This window comes from Curcuma longa, chromosome 14 (assembly GCF_044706935.1).
Source record: "Curcuma longa cultivar G26 ecotype Majalengka, Jawa Barat chromosome 14, ITB_CL_G26_1.1, whole genome shotgun sequence".
Lineage (NCBI taxonomy): Eukaryota > Viridiplantae > Streptophyta > Magnoliopsida > Zingiberales > Zingiberaceae > Curcuma > Curcuma longa.
The window spans coordinates 5,894,878-5,913,793 of NC_133874.1; the positions used below are offsets into that span (position 1 = coordinate 5,894,878).

General features: G+C 36.1%; 3 protein-coding genes across 4 annotated transcripts; 1 reads left to right on the plus strand and 2 right to left on the minus strand.

Moving 5' to 3' along the window:
* Positions 1 to 2,100: 2,100 nt before the first annotated feature.
* LOC141845140 (rhodanese-like domain-containing protein 6) lies at positions 2,101 to 6,367 on the plus strand. Of its 2 annotated transcripts, none has more exons than XM_074733188.1 (9): positions 2,101 to 2,297; positions 2,434 to 2,595; positions 2,710 to 2,815; positions 2,893 to 3,091; positions 3,747 to 3,828; positions 4,321 to 4,403; positions 4,527 to 4,659; positions 4,930 to 5,107; positions 5,469 to 6,367. In XM_074733188.1, the coding sequence occupies exons 1-9, from the start codon at positions 2,124 to 2,126 to the stop codon at positions 6,197 to 6,199; spliced, it is 1,848 nt and encodes a 615-aa protein (XP_074589289.1). In that variant the 5' UTR covers positions 2,101 to 2,123; the 3' UTR covers positions 6,200 to 6,367. The 2 variants fall into 2 exon arrangements, with proteins under 2 accessions (XP_074589289.1, XP_074589291.1); XM_074733190.1 differs by having other exon boundaries at positions 2,902 to 3,091.
* Positions 6,368 to 8,538: 2,171 nt separating this feature from the next.
* Positions 8,539 to 15,619, minus strand: LOC141845527 (uncharacterized). The gene is made up of 9 exons (XM_074733587.1): positions 15,428 to 15,619; positions 12,744 to 13,121; positions 12,507 to 12,647; positions 12,301 to 12,404; positions 11,991 to 12,212; positions 11,415 to 11,912; positions 9,730 to 10,139; positions 8,917 to 9,010; positions 8,539 to 8,837 (listed from the first exon to the last, which is right to left on the minus strand). Exons 1-9 carry the CDS (start codon positions 15,608 to 15,610, stop codon positions 8,726 to 8,728), a joined length of 2,142 nt encoding a protein of 713 aa, XP_074589688.1. The 5' UTR covers positions 15,611 to 15,619; the 3' UTR covers positions 8,539 to 8,725.
* A 1,101-nt stretch (positions 15,620 to 16,720) lies between these two features.
* LOC141844808 (shaggy-related protein kinase alpha-like) lies at positions 16,721 to 18,879 on the minus strand. Its single transcript, XM_074732800.1, has 6 exons — positions 18,838 to 18,879; positions 17,475 to 17,660; positions 17,220 to 17,294; positions 17,072 to 17,140; positions 16,901 to 16,973; positions 16,721 to 16,803 (listed from the first exon to the last, which is right to left on the minus strand). Exons 1-6 carry the CDS (start codon positions 18,877 to 18,879, stop codon positions 16,721 to 16,723), a joined length of 528 nt encoding a protein of 175 aa, XP_074588901.1.
* Positions 18,880 to 18,916: the final 37 nt, after the last annotated feature.

The window sequence follows — 18,916 nt, forward strand, 5'->3', positions numbered from 1 at the left end:
GATCCGTCGGATCATGTGGGAAGGAGAAGGTCCATCAGCCGGTTTTGGACAAAACCGGCTGATGACTTATCTTGATAATAAAAAATTTAAAATTTTATATCTCTACCCAAAACCAATTATGAACTCATTATCTTTGTACACCAAGTATTATCTATGTAAAATTAAAAATAAAATTTCCACCCCAATCCACATGCCGAGCACGAGCGAAAAAAATTTCTGCTTCCAACACGATGTATCGCAATGCATTTTGAGTTGATGTACACATTATAGAGTGCAAGAGGAGCAAAAAAGGTGTTCGGATCATGTGCATTCGAGGTCTTTAAGTCCATCAGCCGGTTTTGGACAAAACCGGCTGATGGCTTATTTGATAATAAAAAATTTAAAATTTTATATCTATATGAGTGAGGGAGTCCAAGGAACTCATTGGTGTCTTTAAAACCGATTTTGTCCCTCGAATGTGTACAGATTTAGAATCTCCAGAGTCAGTTCCACTGTCATCATCTGAAAATCTTATTACAAGGTTATCATCTGATACTTTCTTGTGCCAAGAAAGAGTACGGTTATTGCTTGATTTGAAAGGAATCTGCTTTGTCTTCAATGTTTTACTATAATACTTTTTATCAGAAGTATGAAACTTTGTATTGGGTACAATGGAAGTATTACCTGGAAACCAACAAAAAGAATAAGAACCAAGGTTCAAGATAATACAACTTAAATCCAACTACTTAAAAAATGAAGCCAATACATATCTTTCTGAAATGTCTCAGAAAGTCTCATAATATGGCAAATTGTCTGACACCTAATGCATAAGAGAACCGACCATAATTATTGGTTTTGTCCACTTTTGAAGTAATACTGCCCACGAGGAGAATGTCCCTTTATAATTGGTTTTGGGTAGAGAGGTCGGATTTTTCTTCGTCGGTGTGCTTCGCCTCAGCAGATTTGTCAAGTTCCAGTTTTCTCCCTTCTCCATGGACCTTCTCCTTCCCCTCTGACGGATTTAACTCGTCTCTAAATAGCTTGTTCTTGAGGATGGCCTCCTCGACGGCTGCTCTGAGCTCCACAGCGCCTTCCTCTCGGATTCCTTGAGATCCGACAAGAAGTTGCTCTCCTCCCTGAAGGACAAGGCCTTCTCCACAACCAGACCACCCTTCTCGTTCTTCACCTCTACTGCAGTCGCATCCTTCTCTGCTTCCTTTTCAACCACAACGGAAGCTCGAATTTAGAATCAGCCGCGCGATTTTGGGAGAGACGGGATTTTGTAGGATTTTGTTTCGTTTCGGCCACGGTGGAAGATGAACAGTGAAACTCCTCGCCACGTCGGCTATCGCGCACGGAGTCGCGTAAACTCATCGCGCAGGATATCATTCCTGTATATATATATATATATTCAATTCGTTAATATTCATAAATAATGTTTATCAACGTGTTAAATAAATAATTAAAAGAAACAAATAAATTTATATTATATGATTCAATAAATAATTAAATAAGTTTAAATTGAGAGATCGATAACTTATAAACAAACTAAGCTTGAAATTATAAAATAGAAATTAAGTCAAATTTTAATAATTATTTCAACGAGTTAGTTCATTTTAGATTTGACTTTGACTTGATTAATTATCTTATCAAATAAGTAAAGCTATCAATTTAAATTAGGATCGTTCAATTGAATGTCCTGTTAAATAATTTAAATGGATTGGATTAAAATTTTATCAAACTATTTTAAAATAAGTTTATATGGACAGACCTCATCTAGGGCCTCACACCGTATGGATCAACTCGTGACGGACTTGAGTTAATCTACAAGTTGATTTTTTTTATAAAAAAATTAAAATTAAAGTAAAAAATTGTAATACATTAGTGGTCTTGATCCATTTAAATTTAAAAATTTTAATTTGATCCATTTAAATTATAATTTAAATTTAAATTTAAATTTTTAATATTTTTTATATATATTTTAAATTTTTTTAATAAGTACATGAGTTAATCCGTCTAATCGGTGATAAATATGAAAAAAAAATTATATATTTGTACAAATAGTTGAGTCTTATTTGGAGAAATATGGGATTCAAGTGTCCTAGATTAGGGTTTCACCCACTGTTTTAAGTGGGGCGACGGGAATGGCAGCGTCGGAGGGCCGATCCGAGGGCGGCGATGGAGCCGGAGTTCTCCTCTACTACAAGTATGCCCCCGTCCCAGATATCGCCTTCCTCGTCCGCTTCTACGACTCGAACTGCCGATCTCTTGCCCTCCTCGGCCGTATTCGCATCGCTCCCTCCGGTGTCAATGTCACCGTAAGCCCTTTTGGATGCGTCCGACAAGCGCCGCCTTTTGCGTTCTCTTTTGTTGCTTTCCTATTTCTACGTGGTTTTTGTTCTTCGAGTTTTGGTATTAGCGGAAGTTTTGATCTTGTCATTTATATAACTTTAGGTCGGTGGAAGCATGCCGTCTTTGGAGAAGCACATTGCCGCTTTGAAATCCATGAGCTTATTTGACGACACGGACTTCAAGCTTGCGTCCTGCGAACATCCTTCGGACGCTAGAGTTACGAGAGAATGTGGGTTTACGGAACTCTCAATTCGTGTGGTTAAGGTATCCTCTTCTTTGCTTGGTAATGGAAAAAAGAGAACTCCGTTTTGGGAATGTAATCATTTAATCTTTTAAGATTGGCAATCGAGATTCCATGATTATGACGGTAAATTACAGGAGTTGGTAACATTCAGGTCCGATCCTCTAGCAGAGGTTCCCAAAGTTTGCGATGCTGGGAGGCACCTCTCTGCAGCAGAGTTTCATGCTGTTCTCCATGATGCAGGTGAGTGGGTGCTTTTGGATGAGCAACTAGTGTAAGTTAATGATTTATATTTTGTTCTATTATTGATGGGAGTACAGCAATTCCAGGAACTAATATGGATTCCAAGGCTGATAAACAACTTGTTCTGTTGGATGCAAGGAACTTATATGAAACACGGATTGGGAAGTTTAAGGCCACAAATGTGGAGACTCTTGATCCAGAAATAAGACAATACAGTGATCTAGCTTCTTGGATTGATCAGCATTCTGAAAAGCTGCATGGCAAACGCATTCTCATGTAAGTATTATCCTTGTGTTTATAACAAATAGTTCTCTTATGGTCCTTTTGTCACGACCCAAGGAGATCTATTTCTATATAAAGGATGGGCTCTTCACTCGTAACAATATTGATCACTGTATGACCACCATAAAATAGCACACGGCAGAAATATATGCAACAATAAAATAAATTATAAGTGCAGAACTTCAATTTAAATAGTCTGGATATACACTGACATAATGTAAGTGGACTCATGCAATAGAAAATAGCATAGTCAATGGAAATGCAAACGACAGTAGGATAGTAAAGAAAAATGTGCAAAATAACATGACACTAGAACTTGACTCCCACGTAGTCATTAGACATCTCTGAGTATGACCTAAGCTGAAAATAAGTCCCAAACTTGGCTCATCGCCTTGACTCTGTTAACTTGGGGGTGCGTTAAAGTTAATGGGCCGTGAGCATAGAAGTGCAAAATGAGGTAAGAAGAGATGCTTATGATTGTCTCTAAAGGAAAAGAAAGCAATCAAGGTGAGTGGGCTATCTATGGTGTAATAATTGCTACAACTTTTGGCATACATTAGACACATGTAAAACATGTATATTTGTGTGCTCCAATTTAGTGCCCCCAAGGAATTAATGATTTCTGCATTTTTTTATGGCAACAATTCAGGTACTGCACTGGCGGTATTAGATGTGAAACTGCTTCAGCTTATATTAGATCAAAAGGTGCAGGTTTTGAGAATGTTTTTCAGGTAAGCTCTTCCTGGGAAGGTTCGCTATCCATTTTTATTACTGTTGATAAGGCCTTTTGCTTTCTTCCTTGGAAATTACCATCAGAACCTTGTTAGCAATGACCACATTATTATAATTACTGCTTAGTCATTCTGATACAAGTTTCCATTGGAAAACTTTACATCCTTGTGCAAGCTGTTTATTATCCCCCGGAGGTTTAGTGCCTTAACCATATTTTATGGTATTTCTGAACTCCGCATTGCTTGTAAGATTTTTCAACATGAAAGCTAACACAACCATGAGTGCATAGCTATTTCCAGGTTTAAGATAACCACACTGCAAAAGTGGAATAATTGATGAGGTGAACTTGTAATCATGTATACTTCATGATGTCACTACATTAGTTTCTGGTATCTTGATTGTTCAAGTGAATTGGTAGAAATACAACTTGGTATATCTTTTTTTATTTTGCTCATCTTCTTGTTATTCGTCTCTTGTGTTCTCTGTGAAAGTTGTTTGGCGGAATTCAGAGATACTTGGAACAATTTCCAGCTGGTGGTTACTTTAGAGGGAAGAATTTTGTTTTTGATCACCGGTGAGTTACTGATGTTCCAACATAGCTATCAAGCCTTCATGGTTAGCATTGTGTAATATTTGCCGTGGTTTGTACTTTGTATTGAACTGGGTGTCAATTTCCACTTTTTTGTTCCTTGAACAGTATTTCTGTTGGAAGTAAGGACACAGATGTTATTGGCAGTTGCCTACTTTGTGGTATTTCCTTTGACGATTATTCCTCTCGTTACCGATGCCACTACTGTAGAATGCTGGTTTTAGTCTGCTATGACTGTCAGGTTAGTGTAATGTTCTTTCCACTTTCATGACCATATTTTTCTTGCTAAACTTTGTTTTTATTGCTGTTTGCATTTAAACAGAAATTTGTACTTATATGTAAAAAGCAGTTTTAGATCCTGACACATTTCTTCCGTTATTGTGTCTAGATATATTTGATTTTATAAAAAAATGCATTGATGAATGCTTAATGTTCCTGATCACTTGACAATGTCCATTCATTATTGCATGAATCTATGATATGCTTACTGCTGTAATGAACTTGTGCCCAGGTCATTTCCAGCAGAGTTTATGTTTGTGAGTTATGCCGAAAAAATGGCAAGGGAAGCAATCCAATGATGTTGCAGGAGGATGAGCATGAAGATATTTCACCTGATTCCTTGGAGGAAATGGGTATTTCGAATTCCAGCTTTCCTGATATCAAGCCAGCCCAGTTCCCTAGGACTCATGGTAAGGTCTGTATTCATGTTAAAATCAAACAATGTTCCTGTTGGCAATGAAAAAAAAAGATGTGTTTAATTTTTTTTTAACTCGATTTTTTTCTTGAAAGAACTCTAGAGTTGAGAAACGAGTTAATATATCCCTGCACCTATTATTGTATTGGTTCTTGCTGGTGCTTGTTAAATGAAATCTTATTTAGGTCCTTGAGATAAAAAAGGAGGAAATGTTCTATATCTTTTCTTCATTTTATGCCCTTCACTCGATGCTATGTGCGTTTGAGTGTCCCCTTGGTTGCTGTTTATCCTGGTCAATATAACTCTTCTAACTATATTTCCTTTAATTATGCGGCATTTTTTTGTCTGTTATTCAGGTAACAGCGGGGACAGAAAGCTAAGGATTCTATGCTTACATGGGTTCAGACAAAATGCTTCAAATTTTAAAGGAAGAACTTCATCACTTGCTAAGAAATTGAAGAACATGGTGGAATTTGTTTTTGTCGATGCTCCTCATGAACTACCATTCATATACAAGCCACGTTCAAGTGACAGCAGTTATGTGCAACAGTCTCCACCACCAGAAATGAATTGCAACAGGCGATATGCATGGCTAACAAGCGAACATTCGATGAACCTCTTGGAGGAACAATGTTGGAAGATGACAGATGCTCCGTTTGATCCCTTGCAGTATCAACAACAAACATTTGGCTTTGAAGTATCCTACCAACACCTCAAGAATGTAATCTCTCATATGGGACCATTTGACGGGGTCTTCGGTTTCTCTCAGGGGGCGGCGATGGTTGCTTTGTTTTGCCAGCAGCAACAGCGAAGCAGCCATGTTATGGACTTCCAATTTGCAATCCTATGCTCTGGTTTTCTGCCAATTCCATGGGGGTCCAAGGAGTCAATAAGGTGCCCTTCACTTCATTGTTTCGGCAGTAGCCAAGGACAAGATAGGCAGATTGCAAATCAAGCAAGCAGGGAACTAGCCGGTATGTTCGACGAAGAGTGCTCCATGATCATCGAACATGAGATGGGTCATATAATTCCGACTCGGTCGCCGTATATCGATCAAATGAAGGATTTCCTAAGACGCTTCCTTTGAATCCCTTGGAAATGAATCATGTCATTTTGATCCTGTATGATTGTAACTGAAGCGTATTGCTTTCTGAAGATATAATTTTTCTTTGATGGAAAATGTCTTGTATGGGAGTTTGTTACTGGTTCCTAGACCGAAATAGTTCTCTGAAATGTAGCTTAAATTAATGTCAAATTTGCATCTGTTTACAGAATAAATTGTTGAATTAGCAAACTTGACAAGCAGGGCTGGTTGTTTTGGTTACTATTTTCGTGCTGAAATCTAGTTTATTAGCTTTTTTATAAATTTATTTCCTTCTGAAACTTTTCATGTTTTTGGAGTGGGTTTGGTGATCTCACAATTGTAGATTTTAAGTCAGAGGAGATAGAATTTCGAGATCCATCCTTCCTTTTTTATAAAAAAAATCTTCAGCAACCAAAAATAAAATCATAAATAACAAGTTTAAAAAACCAAAAGAAAGCAAAATAATACGAAAATTGAGAGAAGATAGATATGGCAGAAGACGAAGAACAAGAAAAGGAGGGCATTCATTCACTGGGTTGTGATGATTTGACATCGATTTAAGATTTTATTAATTCCCAAAGGTTCTTGGGAGTTGAGAAGCATCATCTCGCTCTCTCGCTTTTTTTTTTATTTCAATGCTAACCACATTGAATGATAAATTACAATGGATATTTTTAGAAAAAAATTAAAAGGACGTCGCACATGTAATAAATCAACAAATATATATTTATTTTAAAAATATCTTTACTTTTAATGTTGTTGTAGTAAATATGATATAAAAATAGAGATCGAATCTGAAAAATAATCCCTCCAAAATAAAATCTCTCCAAGTTATCATAAGTTATATCTTTTTAAATTGCTATGAGATCCATATTGAAGAATGTTTGGAGTAACATATAGGGATGAGTAAAAAATCAGTTAAACCGATCAAATCGAATCAAATTTTTAATTCGGTTCAGTTATTTTAGAATTTCGATTATTTTTTCTAAAAAAATCGGTTAATTCATAATTCGGTTTGATTTCGATTTTAAAATTCCTTATTCAGTTAAACCGAATAAACCAAATTGAAAAAATAATTTATAAATTTTAAATAAATAAATTTATAAATCCTTAATTCATTAGTAAAATATTCATAATATTTAAAAAAATCGATTAATTCGGTTAATTCGGTCAAAAACTGAATTAATCGATAAAATACCAGTTCAGTTTATTCGATTTTTATTGAAAAATTTGGTCGGTTCGATTGGTTAAAAAAATTGATTCATTCAATTTTTGATTAATTTAGTTCGATTTGATTCGATTTTAATCGAATACTCACCCCTAGTAACATATAATACAATGTGATAAAAAAGGTAAATCTCGTGAGGTATGATAGGGTGGTAAGAGATTACGATGACTACAATTTAAAGGGCAAAGCAAATAGACCAAAGGTATTTATTATGCAAATGTATTTATTCTCTACTCTTTAAAGCATATTTCTTCTTCATTGTAAAAGTTTAAAGCGCGATAGAAAATGACTACACAAAACCTACTATTTAACTAACATTACCTATATAATGGTTCATTCAACCTTATTGAATTTAGATTGAGATCCTATGATTAAGGATGAGCAAAATCTTAATTAAATCAAAATAACCGACTAAACTAATTTATTTAAAATTTTTGATTTAGTTAATTTAAAAAATTATTTTTTTAAAAAAAATCTTGATTAAATTTCAATTATAAAATTTAAAATTTAATTAACTGAATGACCAACAATGATAATCGATCATATTATATCCGTTCGATTTATTCAATTTTAATAACAATTCGATCGAGTCAGTTTATCAAAAAAAAATAATTTGCTGGATTTTCGATTCATCAGTTTTGACCAAATGCTCAGCTTACCTATGAAGAATTTAGTCAAAAATATTCTTTAAAAAACTATAATTTCTGTAGAAGAGAGGGAAAAAATAGGATAAAATGATAAAAAAAAAAAAAAGTAACATATATATTGTAAATAAAATTTCCCAAAATTGTGCTAGGAATTATATTTATAAACAAATTACTACCATAATTTTCACATACAACATAACGTATACTCATATTCTTATCTGTAACATTTAGAAACTACAGATATCTAGAGACAAAAAGGATGTCCATTAGACAGATCACAAGAGTTTGATTAACTTACAACATTTTGACATATCAAAATGTAAACGAAAAGACATTGTACATAGGTTGATTTTGACACCATAGCAGTTCATCACCTCAGCTTTTTCAGTAACACATCGAATAACACAATTAGCATATCGTAACCAAGGACAACCACATGCTAATGATATCAAACTCTAATGCTACAATTCAGCTACAAGGAAACACACACATTGTCAAGAGCAAAGACATTGGCAAGCAGTTCAAAAAAAAAAAAACAAAGGGAATATCAAAGACTAGTCTAAAAGAATAAATAAATATTCGACCGATGGCATAACTCGACATGTTTTGGTTGTAGCGAGATTCGTTATGTCGCTGATTCTTGAGGTTGCAATATCACAATCTACCTGAAAGGACTGCAGTGTAGCATAGCTTCCAATATTCCTTGCAGGTAATTTGCATCCAGGGCATTGTAGAAGGCAAACGAGTACCTAATGCCGATGGGAATCTGCAGGAATATCTAAACTCTTTCAGTCCAGTGCAACAATTTGTTCGAGACTATTAGGAAAAGTTGTCGTGCACGTCACCTTTGACCGCTGAGAATTCCATGTGCCAGCGAGGTTAAAAAGGATGGAGTAACCCCATTAAATACAGCTATGTAGTAAGGTAGAATAACTTGTGCTGAAACATAATTGCATCAAAATTAGGACTAATAGTCAACCCCACAAAGATGGGAGTAATACTGATCATATTCAAGTAGGAACTTTATATCATACCAACTGCATTCCATCATTATTTGCAATGAGAACATGTATTTGCAAGCTCGAATGAAAATCATTCGCAGTTCTATTTCTAATGATGGTACACAACTAGTTTAATGTGGCTCAGTTCACTTCCAACTATGACTGACTAACAAGTGGCAGTATCTGGACAAAACATTTCCAGTAATAGGTTGATTATAGTCCTCCCCCATTTACTCCAAATTGTTTATAGGACGCTAGTAATTTAAATTTTAGCAATAACAGAGAGAAAATTGTTTAATGCTTGACACAGACACAATTTCGTATGAAATACTTGAAATTTGTTCCCCTGCAGATATACTCCACAAAAATTATTAGTCCACAACATATACTATTGGCTTGATGGCCCAAATTATTTGGGAAAAAAATAAAGGAAAGAGATTGTATGGAAAAATAAATGCATGAAGCAGGTTTACAATTCGTTGAGATAATTAGACACGATCAATTTGTGTGCTCAACAGTTTCTTGTGTTGTTAGATTGTTGTATACTTGATCCAAAATAGACACCCGAAAATGTAAAACTACAGGCAGATTAGTAATCATCCATATTTTGCCACAGAATACAAACAAATGACAGCTGAAAATTTTGGTTTGTGTTACCTATTGTAGCATAGTTACAGCAAAGAAGTGAAACCAAAAAGCCCGATTCCCCACCATGAAAGCTATTATCCGGCCTTCCATCACAACAAGGTGGCGAATAAAATTCATCAGTAATTCCATTACCAAAATCTAAGACTTCAAACCATATTCCAGAGGGAAACTTCCTTCGACTCATGATCCAAATCCACATCTCAGCATAGGGAGTAGCGTGAAGCAATGAAATAATAATCTCAAATATAATGGACAGGAAAATAATGGTTGTTATCAAACTGGTGAGGAAAATGTAGAAGACAGAAGTGGTTGGAATCAGCAACAGAAGTGGTGTAAACAAAAGAGAACCAACAACATGCTGCTCGACTGTGTAGTCATAACTATCCAAGCGTTGCCGAAGCGGATTGCGCTTCTGTCCACTGTCAGTATAGAAAAATTAACACTTCATGAAAAACTTATAAATGAAAATTATAGGGACAGAAATAACCACTATGAAAACTGAACAAAAATGTGGGTCTACATTGTAAATCCATACATGAAACTAGAAATTTTCAATTTTCAACAGATAGAGATGATTAGTTAAATATATCAAAAATGTAGAAAACTTAGCTAACTTTAGTCATGTATGTATCCATCGAGTTAAGAAAGGGCATATGGCATACTAGTAAATAGAAATGAAGACGTGTTTAGGTTCATGAAGGACCTAAGCCAACATCCAAGAGGAAGAGATTACTGCCATATGATAATCGAGCTAAGTTTCATTGAAGGGTGTGTCATAGCTAACATTAATGGTTGCTGGGAGGTGGAGATGATTCCATGTGGCTAGATCGAAGAAAGGTTGTAATGGGAAGTGCCAACAAGGAGGGCACTGCCTTTGTTGTACATGGTCTAGTTTGTTAAGGATCTGGTGGAGGCATTGGAAGGTGTAGATGGTTTTGGATGCTGTTGTCACATGGTGCATGGACTCAATCTACACTTAAAAGGCCAAGGGAAGTGCTACTTCAAGGAGTAAGGAGCAAAACATTGTTAAGATGAACAAAATTGTGAAACCGACCAAACTAAAACATCCATCTTAATAATCCTTGCTCTTCGAACAGGAAGCAAAACAGTATAAGACACATAAGAAGAAAAGACTGTCATTTGGAGGGATAAAAGTGAAGACTCAATTACAGGGTCACACATGCTATCCTCTATTTATTTTTTTTCTTTCTTTCTTTGCATACTAGAAATCTGACTTGAAGCTTTAGGCCACTCCACAAAAGCCCCACACTGTCACCACTAGCCCTACCTGCAGCAAACCAACACAAATATGGGAAGACCTATTCCTCTACAGAAGACTTGTAGAGATGTCCTCATTGCCACCTTGCAGACCGGCACTAGCACACCACAAAGGTTTTGCCACTACCAAATCTCAGACATTCATGACCATCAACGAGAGAACTTCTTCCTTCTCCCCCATCTATTTCATTGCCACAGGCTAACTGAGCCATCACTACTCCCAACGACTATAATCCTTCCTACTAGTGGCTGCTGAATTGGTACCGCCAGCACATCACAAGCATGTCAATTTCAGAAAACACATGTTCTCATATAATCCAAAACATTTCTATAATTGTTTCAAAGGGCATACTTTAGAAGGTAAGATTATCAATTCAGAATATTAGAAAGCATTTTCAAATTCTGAAAGAAATTACCGGAATAGACGCCATAAAGAAGCTAAAGCCTGAATCTGCTGTGAATAGAGAAAAGATATCATGTGCTGCAGAATACAAATATGAAATGTTGCCAGTTTAAGCATATCAATGCACAAGGCCACTGGTATAGTCAGGCCAAAAACTATCCCCAAGAGTGCAAGAACCAGAGTATAATACCGCAAAAAAACACCCATAAAGGACCATAAGGTAGAGAAAACTTGAATTGTATTGAGGGAAATTATGCCGATAAGCTCCGCTAGCTCATTATTCAGCTTAAAACCAGCTGGGACACCCATTAACCATACAGAACCTGAGCGCAACAGGTCATTAGTTATTTGATGAACAATAACCGAAATCCATGAACAGATAGTTTCAACATTAGCCAACAATAGGATTCCAAGAACAATCCCAAAGGTAACATCCATCAAAACATTAGACCAAATGAAGTGCTTCCTTAATGCAACTTTGTGAGAATATTCAACACTCGAGTGGGGAATGCTGAAAAGATATTATCATATGATAAGAAAAACTCTGAAAAAATATAAAACAAAGTTCAGCTTAAGCATTTTTGATTACCTGGTACCAGGAGCTTGAAGAGTAACTGGCCAGTACAGAAACTGACAGCTACGAATGTGCACATTCTTGCATGTATGCGTGAATATCTTTGATAATATAAACAAGATGGAACCATGACTCAAGGGTTTATGTAAGAATTGAAGGAATATGTATATAATTGTGGAGATGGAAGCTACAATTGCAGCCATCATGTGCCATATGACGGTTGCCACTCTCAGCAATCTAAATAAGCAGCAGCAGAAAGTAAGAATGATATAGGAAAGTAAGAATACAGGTTGGGGGTTGTGAAAAAAAATGCAAAGGTTAGTACATTGACACAAAGAAGATGCCAGTCATGGGACTACGGGTGTTTTCCAGTTGCTCCAAGAATGTTTTGGCAGCATTTGAACAATTGAGTGCCAGAAGAACTGTCTCCTGGAATAAATAAATTGATGATTTGAAAAAATAAACTGAGAAGGAAATAAACAAAAATTAAAATTAAAAAATGTAAAAGGAAAGTAGTTCACAAGATCAAACCAAATTAATGACTACAGGCTTCTTGTAAATTTCCTTCACCCATTTTGGCTTCTTTGACAGCAAATCAATATTCTCAGGAGAATGCCAAGAGTTCAAAGACACATGACTTACACCGAAGGTTGGGACTTCATATATTATTATCTGGGATTAACACAAAAAGATAAAATTTTGGGAGATAGAAGATGGCAAATTAAGCACAAATGAAACAACAACAGGCGTGTTTCAAGACTTACATACGTGGACATCAACAGGGGTCACTATATCACCATTGTGATGCACATGATGCAGATATGCAATCTGTTGATTCCTCTTGTACAGGATTCTTTGGGGTTTACATAGCAGCATAAAAATCCAGTTATTGCATCCCATTGAAGACGGGAAGTAAGGTTCTACGAAATTCATGCAATCACAGCTCCATTTTCCATTAATTTGACAAGTTTTCAGTTCTTTATAGCATTCATCATTGAACTGTTCCCTGAAAGGATGCCCACCATTCTGACTGCACACTGGTCTTAATTTGCCACCAGAGCAATCAGTTAAGCAATATCCCAGAAGAGAAAATGTGTAACACTCCAATCTTAATGGCATCTTTTGATTGGCAGATACCAAGATTTCCTAAACAAACAAACAAAAAAAAAGCATTCAATTCTAGAAAGAAACCTTTTCAAAATATTTTAGCATCCAAACAATAGGTTGTCAAATCAAAGTTATTGTTTTCATCAATTATCAAATCGTGCATGGTAAAGTTCACAAAAAGGATCATAAAATATGTTAAAAAATATTGCTAATTAATTAAAAAATATTTTGATATCTAAAATATGTCAAGATAATATAATATTTCATTTGATAGCATAATAGATCAAATGGAATAAGTTGGCAATGATTCTTAACGAGGGACTAAAATATTGTTCAGGGCTAGTCAGCCCAGGCAAAACATCTTGTTCCACCCATCATCTAACATGTGAAACTTATCTAATTGGGTGAATTTTTCAAGTGGCGATGAAGCTTCGGAACATGTCTAAGATGACCATGAAATTTCCCTTACCTATTCGAGATGATGGAGAAGCTTCCATGATCCATATAAGACGACAACAAATCTTCCACAATCTATCTAAGACGATTACAAAGCTTCTACAACCTCCAAGACAACAACGAACCTTTTATGAGTTGTTTAAGATGGCAATGAGACAAGCAATCTATTCAAGGCTTTTGCAAGCTGCTCGAGGCTCCACGAGCTTCCATAAGACGATTGAGCAATGAGGTTAAGCCATTAAGGTTTTCTATTCTTTTTCTCCTCTGATCTTCTTCTTCTAACTTTGCTCCAATTCCTTCCTCCTATTGTGTTCGTGTCTTTGGCACCATGTCTTAACACTGTTGGCACAACACTAAAACATCTTATTCCAATCGGGGACCAAATCTTCAGCTCTTAATAAAATTTAAAGCTGATAAGATTTACTTCTTCTGAATCATTCATATGCATCAAGTTCACATTGGCTAACATCAATTATGTCTCTATTTTTTACCACTATATTTGTATTATATAATAGAAAATTTATCAATTTTCTCCTTTTATAGTAAAGTCAATCTAATTTCTAGTATATTCAATTCGATTAATTTCTTAATGGTCTTCTTTTATAATAAATCCAATCTAATTTCTAGTATATATTGAGTTTAATTTAATTATTTTTAATTGGCTAGCTTGAATTTCTTGTTTTTAGAATCATATAAAATATATTTCTGTTGAATCAAATTGTATTGAATTGCATCGTGGTTATTTTCACTTCTTATCCATATGTAAGAATTATATTGTTTTATATGTGAACCATATTGTATCGCATGATACAAATTGTAAATTGTATAATTCTAGCAACTATCTTAACCATAAGAAGAATGGACCATAACAATGTATCTTCCAATGGTAAAACTACTAGCATACTTTCTAATCAAGTGTAGTAATATTATATCTTCTCGGCAATAATATAATAGTAGATTTTTTATGCAATATAGGTGACTTAGTCGTAGATGACAATCTGCCTTCAAAATAAAACTCATCAAATTAGTAAGTTAGCATATTCATAATAGCTGGGACTTCTGCTTGTTGTTGCATATGAATAATAAGTTTATCCATATTTAGTATTAGACTAAAACCTAAAACTCCAAAATTTAACAAGGGCAACCAAAAGCTATTGGTATAAGAAACTCCAACAAAAATTAAGGATGAGACATCTAGGATAAGTTGCGCGGAACTAGCAACCAGGTTTCTTATTCTAGGTCAATCAATTATCGTAGTAATAAATGCAAAGCTAACAAAATAACACGGGTGGCATATCATGTAAAGAATTTCAAGAATAAAATACTTGCAAAATTGGGAAAATATTAAACAACTATGCCTTCACCCAAAAAAACCTTGTAGTGTTCTCCTTTAAATATAAAAAAGACAACAGAAGGGAGCACTGGAGCAGATACTAATCATTAAGTTCCTCAAGAGCTCTAATACTTTGCATTATAAATGATTCAAATGTTCAAAGTTAAAACAACTTTTCATCCAGAATTTTTGCAGTCACTAATATCATTGCTGCATCCGGGATGCTAAGTTCAACTGAAGCAATCTGATATCATCATACTAAGAAAGAGTATTGTTACCAAACACAATTTGTTGAGAATGTTAGAGAAGCTTCTCGGTATGAACAATATCTATATTATGAAAGCACATTGTTCCCAAACAAACAATATCTATATTATAAAAGCACATTGTTCCCAAACAAAATTTGCTTGAGAATGTCAGAGAAACTTCTTAGCATCTCATTTCATTCCAAATACAGAAAAAAATTAATATCACAAAAACATATAGGAGCATATTCTTTAATGAAATTTGCTCAAACACGCAAGGTGCATTAGTAACATTCTGGCATTTCGCTGACCTCAAGATTAGTCTGAAAAGGAAGGGTTACAATTTTTGCTGAAGAAATTGCAGCTGCTATGACAATGTCAATAGAATCAACAGAATCCATAAACCAACCAAAGAGAAACAGGCCAGAACTGGACGTGGAGGTCAAGAGCTGTTGAGGCCACCATACTCTATAATTTCTTCCTCCCATTTTCATAATCTCACTAGCAAAGCTATATAAAGAATAAGAATAAGGTAATATGAAAGTCAACAAGCAATGGTGCAGCATGCTGAAAGCAACCGAGCAACAGAAGCATCAATCCATTAGTATGACAAACAAAGATCAAAACTTTCACAGTCAACTAACCAAAGGAATGCTCATTTTGCATTGGAGGACACGAAGAGAAATTAACAGAAGATCCACGCTCTCAAAAGAGTTCCACACATGGGTTAATCTCCCAGTTGCTGTTCCCTTTGGAATCTTAGACGCGAGCAACTGCTGGATCAAATAAGTCGGCGAAAGAGAATCGGAGGGCAGGATCGAGTCCAATGGGCGCCGGGGATTGAGATCGAAGGGGATCTCCTCTACACAGGACAAGGGCGACCGTTCATCGATGTCTGTGCTCGGGATTGTTCCATTGGAAGCTCAGCTGGTGCTTTCCGGAGATGGCACTCCGGAGGTGGCGGCGGCCCAAATGTATTATGAGGGTTACATTTGGGCCGGGCCGGCCCACTAGCTACAACACATTTTCAATTTGACCCTCCGAGTTTATTTTTCCTTAATTTGATACCTAAACTCATAAACTTGTGTTTGAATCTTTTATGCTGTGTTTGCACATAAAGATTTGAGTACAAGCAAGGAAATCTCATAAGATCAAAGAGCTTTCTTTTGTTCATCTAAATCAAACATTTTGTCCTCAATTCGGGTGGGTACGCGATGATAGGACGACATCGGGCGGACTTGACAGGGCACATGGTGGGGCTCAAATGAGACACTTGGATTGCTTGGTCGATCCCTTCAACATTGCCTTGTGTTAAGGGAACTAACTGGCCCTCAATAGCATTCATCCACTGGTAAAGAAACAAAGAAGTTTGCAGTTTGCTATGAAGTTTCACTGCATACAGCAGATAATGGCCAAGCATTCGATTTTCCGGGAAAACAGTGTGCAGTTTCATCAGGAGAAATGCTACAAGGGATGACAAAGACGATGCCAATAACATTGATAGGCGTATGATTTCGGCACTCGGGTTACACAGGCGATGAACTTGATAGTAAAAAAGGAAGCTCATATTGCACATACACTATCTTGCCGCGACATGGAGTGCATCACAGTCCCAAGAAGGTGCATTGCTTCCTTGCATGCTCGGGGATCAACTTTGCTACAAGTTCCACCGGAACACCCTTTAACTCTGTTTATCATCGACCATTGACATAACATTATGTTTTTTGAGAGAACAAGATGAACAGATGAAGTGTAAGAATAATCTTCCAAGCATGTGGACTCACCGTGTGGCTTGAAGTTAAAGAGTGGAGGTAGATATCGACCATTATTTGGTAAACTAGCATTTGGAGCATACAACTGTGAATAACATTCATCAATCATGAGTGACACAAATAGATATAGACTTCAAAGAAATCTACTACAGTTGAAAAAGTAAAAGCATTTTGAGCGCATACATCAGACATCACTTGTTCATCCAGTGAATGGACCAAAAAAACAAGGCTCTTATGCTTACTATTCATACGCTGGCACAAGTATGAAGTAACAACATCATGACAAAATAAGAAAAACCTATTTTCCAAATGAAAAAGTTGAACAACATACCAAAAGATTTTGTGGTTTGATGTCTCTGTGGCAAACCCCAATGCTACCATGTATGTAGGCCAATGCTCTACAAATCTGTGGATACACCAACAGAAAATCAACATTTATGCTTTTTGAAATTATTTATATTTGTTCTTTCATTAGTAACATAATTAGGCGTGCCAATTTGCTAGTTATCTAGCATGCAACATACTTGTCATGATAAGCAGAAAGCTACTCTCACTACTCAATATAAGTTTAGGGTTTACCTGATACATATAAATCTTCACATATATCAATGGCGTGCGCTGATTCACATATAAAGCTCGAAAAGAAACAGTGCTTCTCCACAACATTTGGATGGTCAAGAATCCGCATAGTTTGCAATTCACGGTTCTTATACCTCTTGTCTTGGAGAACCTTTTTTACAGCTACTGTCTCCCCTGTCTCAAAACATTTAGCCTAGCAGGAAAGTCACAAGAAAAAGATTATGCAAAAACTGGGGAAAAAAATCTCTATGCTGAAGGATAAGCACCAAAATTCAAGCATTTAAGCATTGGCAATTGATAAATTAATTGCAAACCAACAACTGTAGAAGAACCACTAGGAATTCACCTAATTGTCAAGTTATTTACGCCATTTCAAAGCTTAATACTTACAACTTATTATTACAGTAGCTTCCACTCTCTATCAATAACTTTAAATTTATCCGATAGAAAAAAATTGTAAATCATGAGATAAATAAATCATGAAGCTGCAGTTGCAAGAAAATCATACATTGTTATAATTAATCGAGCCTACACAGATTAACGTCTATGTCTATTTTGGAGCAACGGATTTTATTTTTTATTTAGTGAATATATGAGTTATCCACAAAAAAAAATCCTAACAAAAATCGTCGCAGCAGTTGCTCTCTCTCGACTATAAATAGGCGTTGGTTTCAAACGGTGAGTGAGTGTGAAAAGGGCAAGCTGCTTCCTCCGAGAGCGAGCGGTGAGAGAGTGTGAAAAGGCCAAGCTGCTTCCTCCAAGAGCGCGCGCGCGAGAGAGAGAGACAGAGCGAGAGAGGCGGAGATTGGGCAAGGGACTCGGCCACACTGCTCTCGCGTCTCATCTTTAATCTCCTCGAGGTGAGCAATCCTGCTTCGGCTCTGTGCTTCAGATCTCTTCCTTTGGCTGGTCTCTTGTTTTTGAATTGGTCGGAGACGGTAGGGTTTTACGCGTTTCAGTTGATTTGATTTGATTTCGGCCTGGCCTTGATTTATCGACTTTAGTGTTTGTTTCTTGATCCTTGGGGGAATCATCGTTTTGTTTCTCGTCGGCGTTTAGAGATTATGCTGGATCTGAATGATCTCGATCTATTGGTTGATTTCTTTTACTACAAGATTTATCTTTGCTGATCCAGTATGGGTTGCTCTTCCGGAAAGATTTGTCAAATAGCGAACTCTTCATTCTTCGAAAGTCATGGAATCTACGAATCTTTTCTCTGGATATACAATTATCAAGCTTGGAAGCGGAGCTTGCTTTATTGGTCAAGTTGATTTATTCAAGATTTGTCACCGTGCTTTCTGTTGACATGCTGCTTTAAGATCCGCTATCTTATTCTTGTTTAGCTTCTACCTAAAGCAATTCAATCGAACCGTTGTCGCAACTTCTGAATCTTCCTTGTTGAATCCAGTCATTGCCCCTGTTCTTTTCTAATTACAAATTCCCACATGT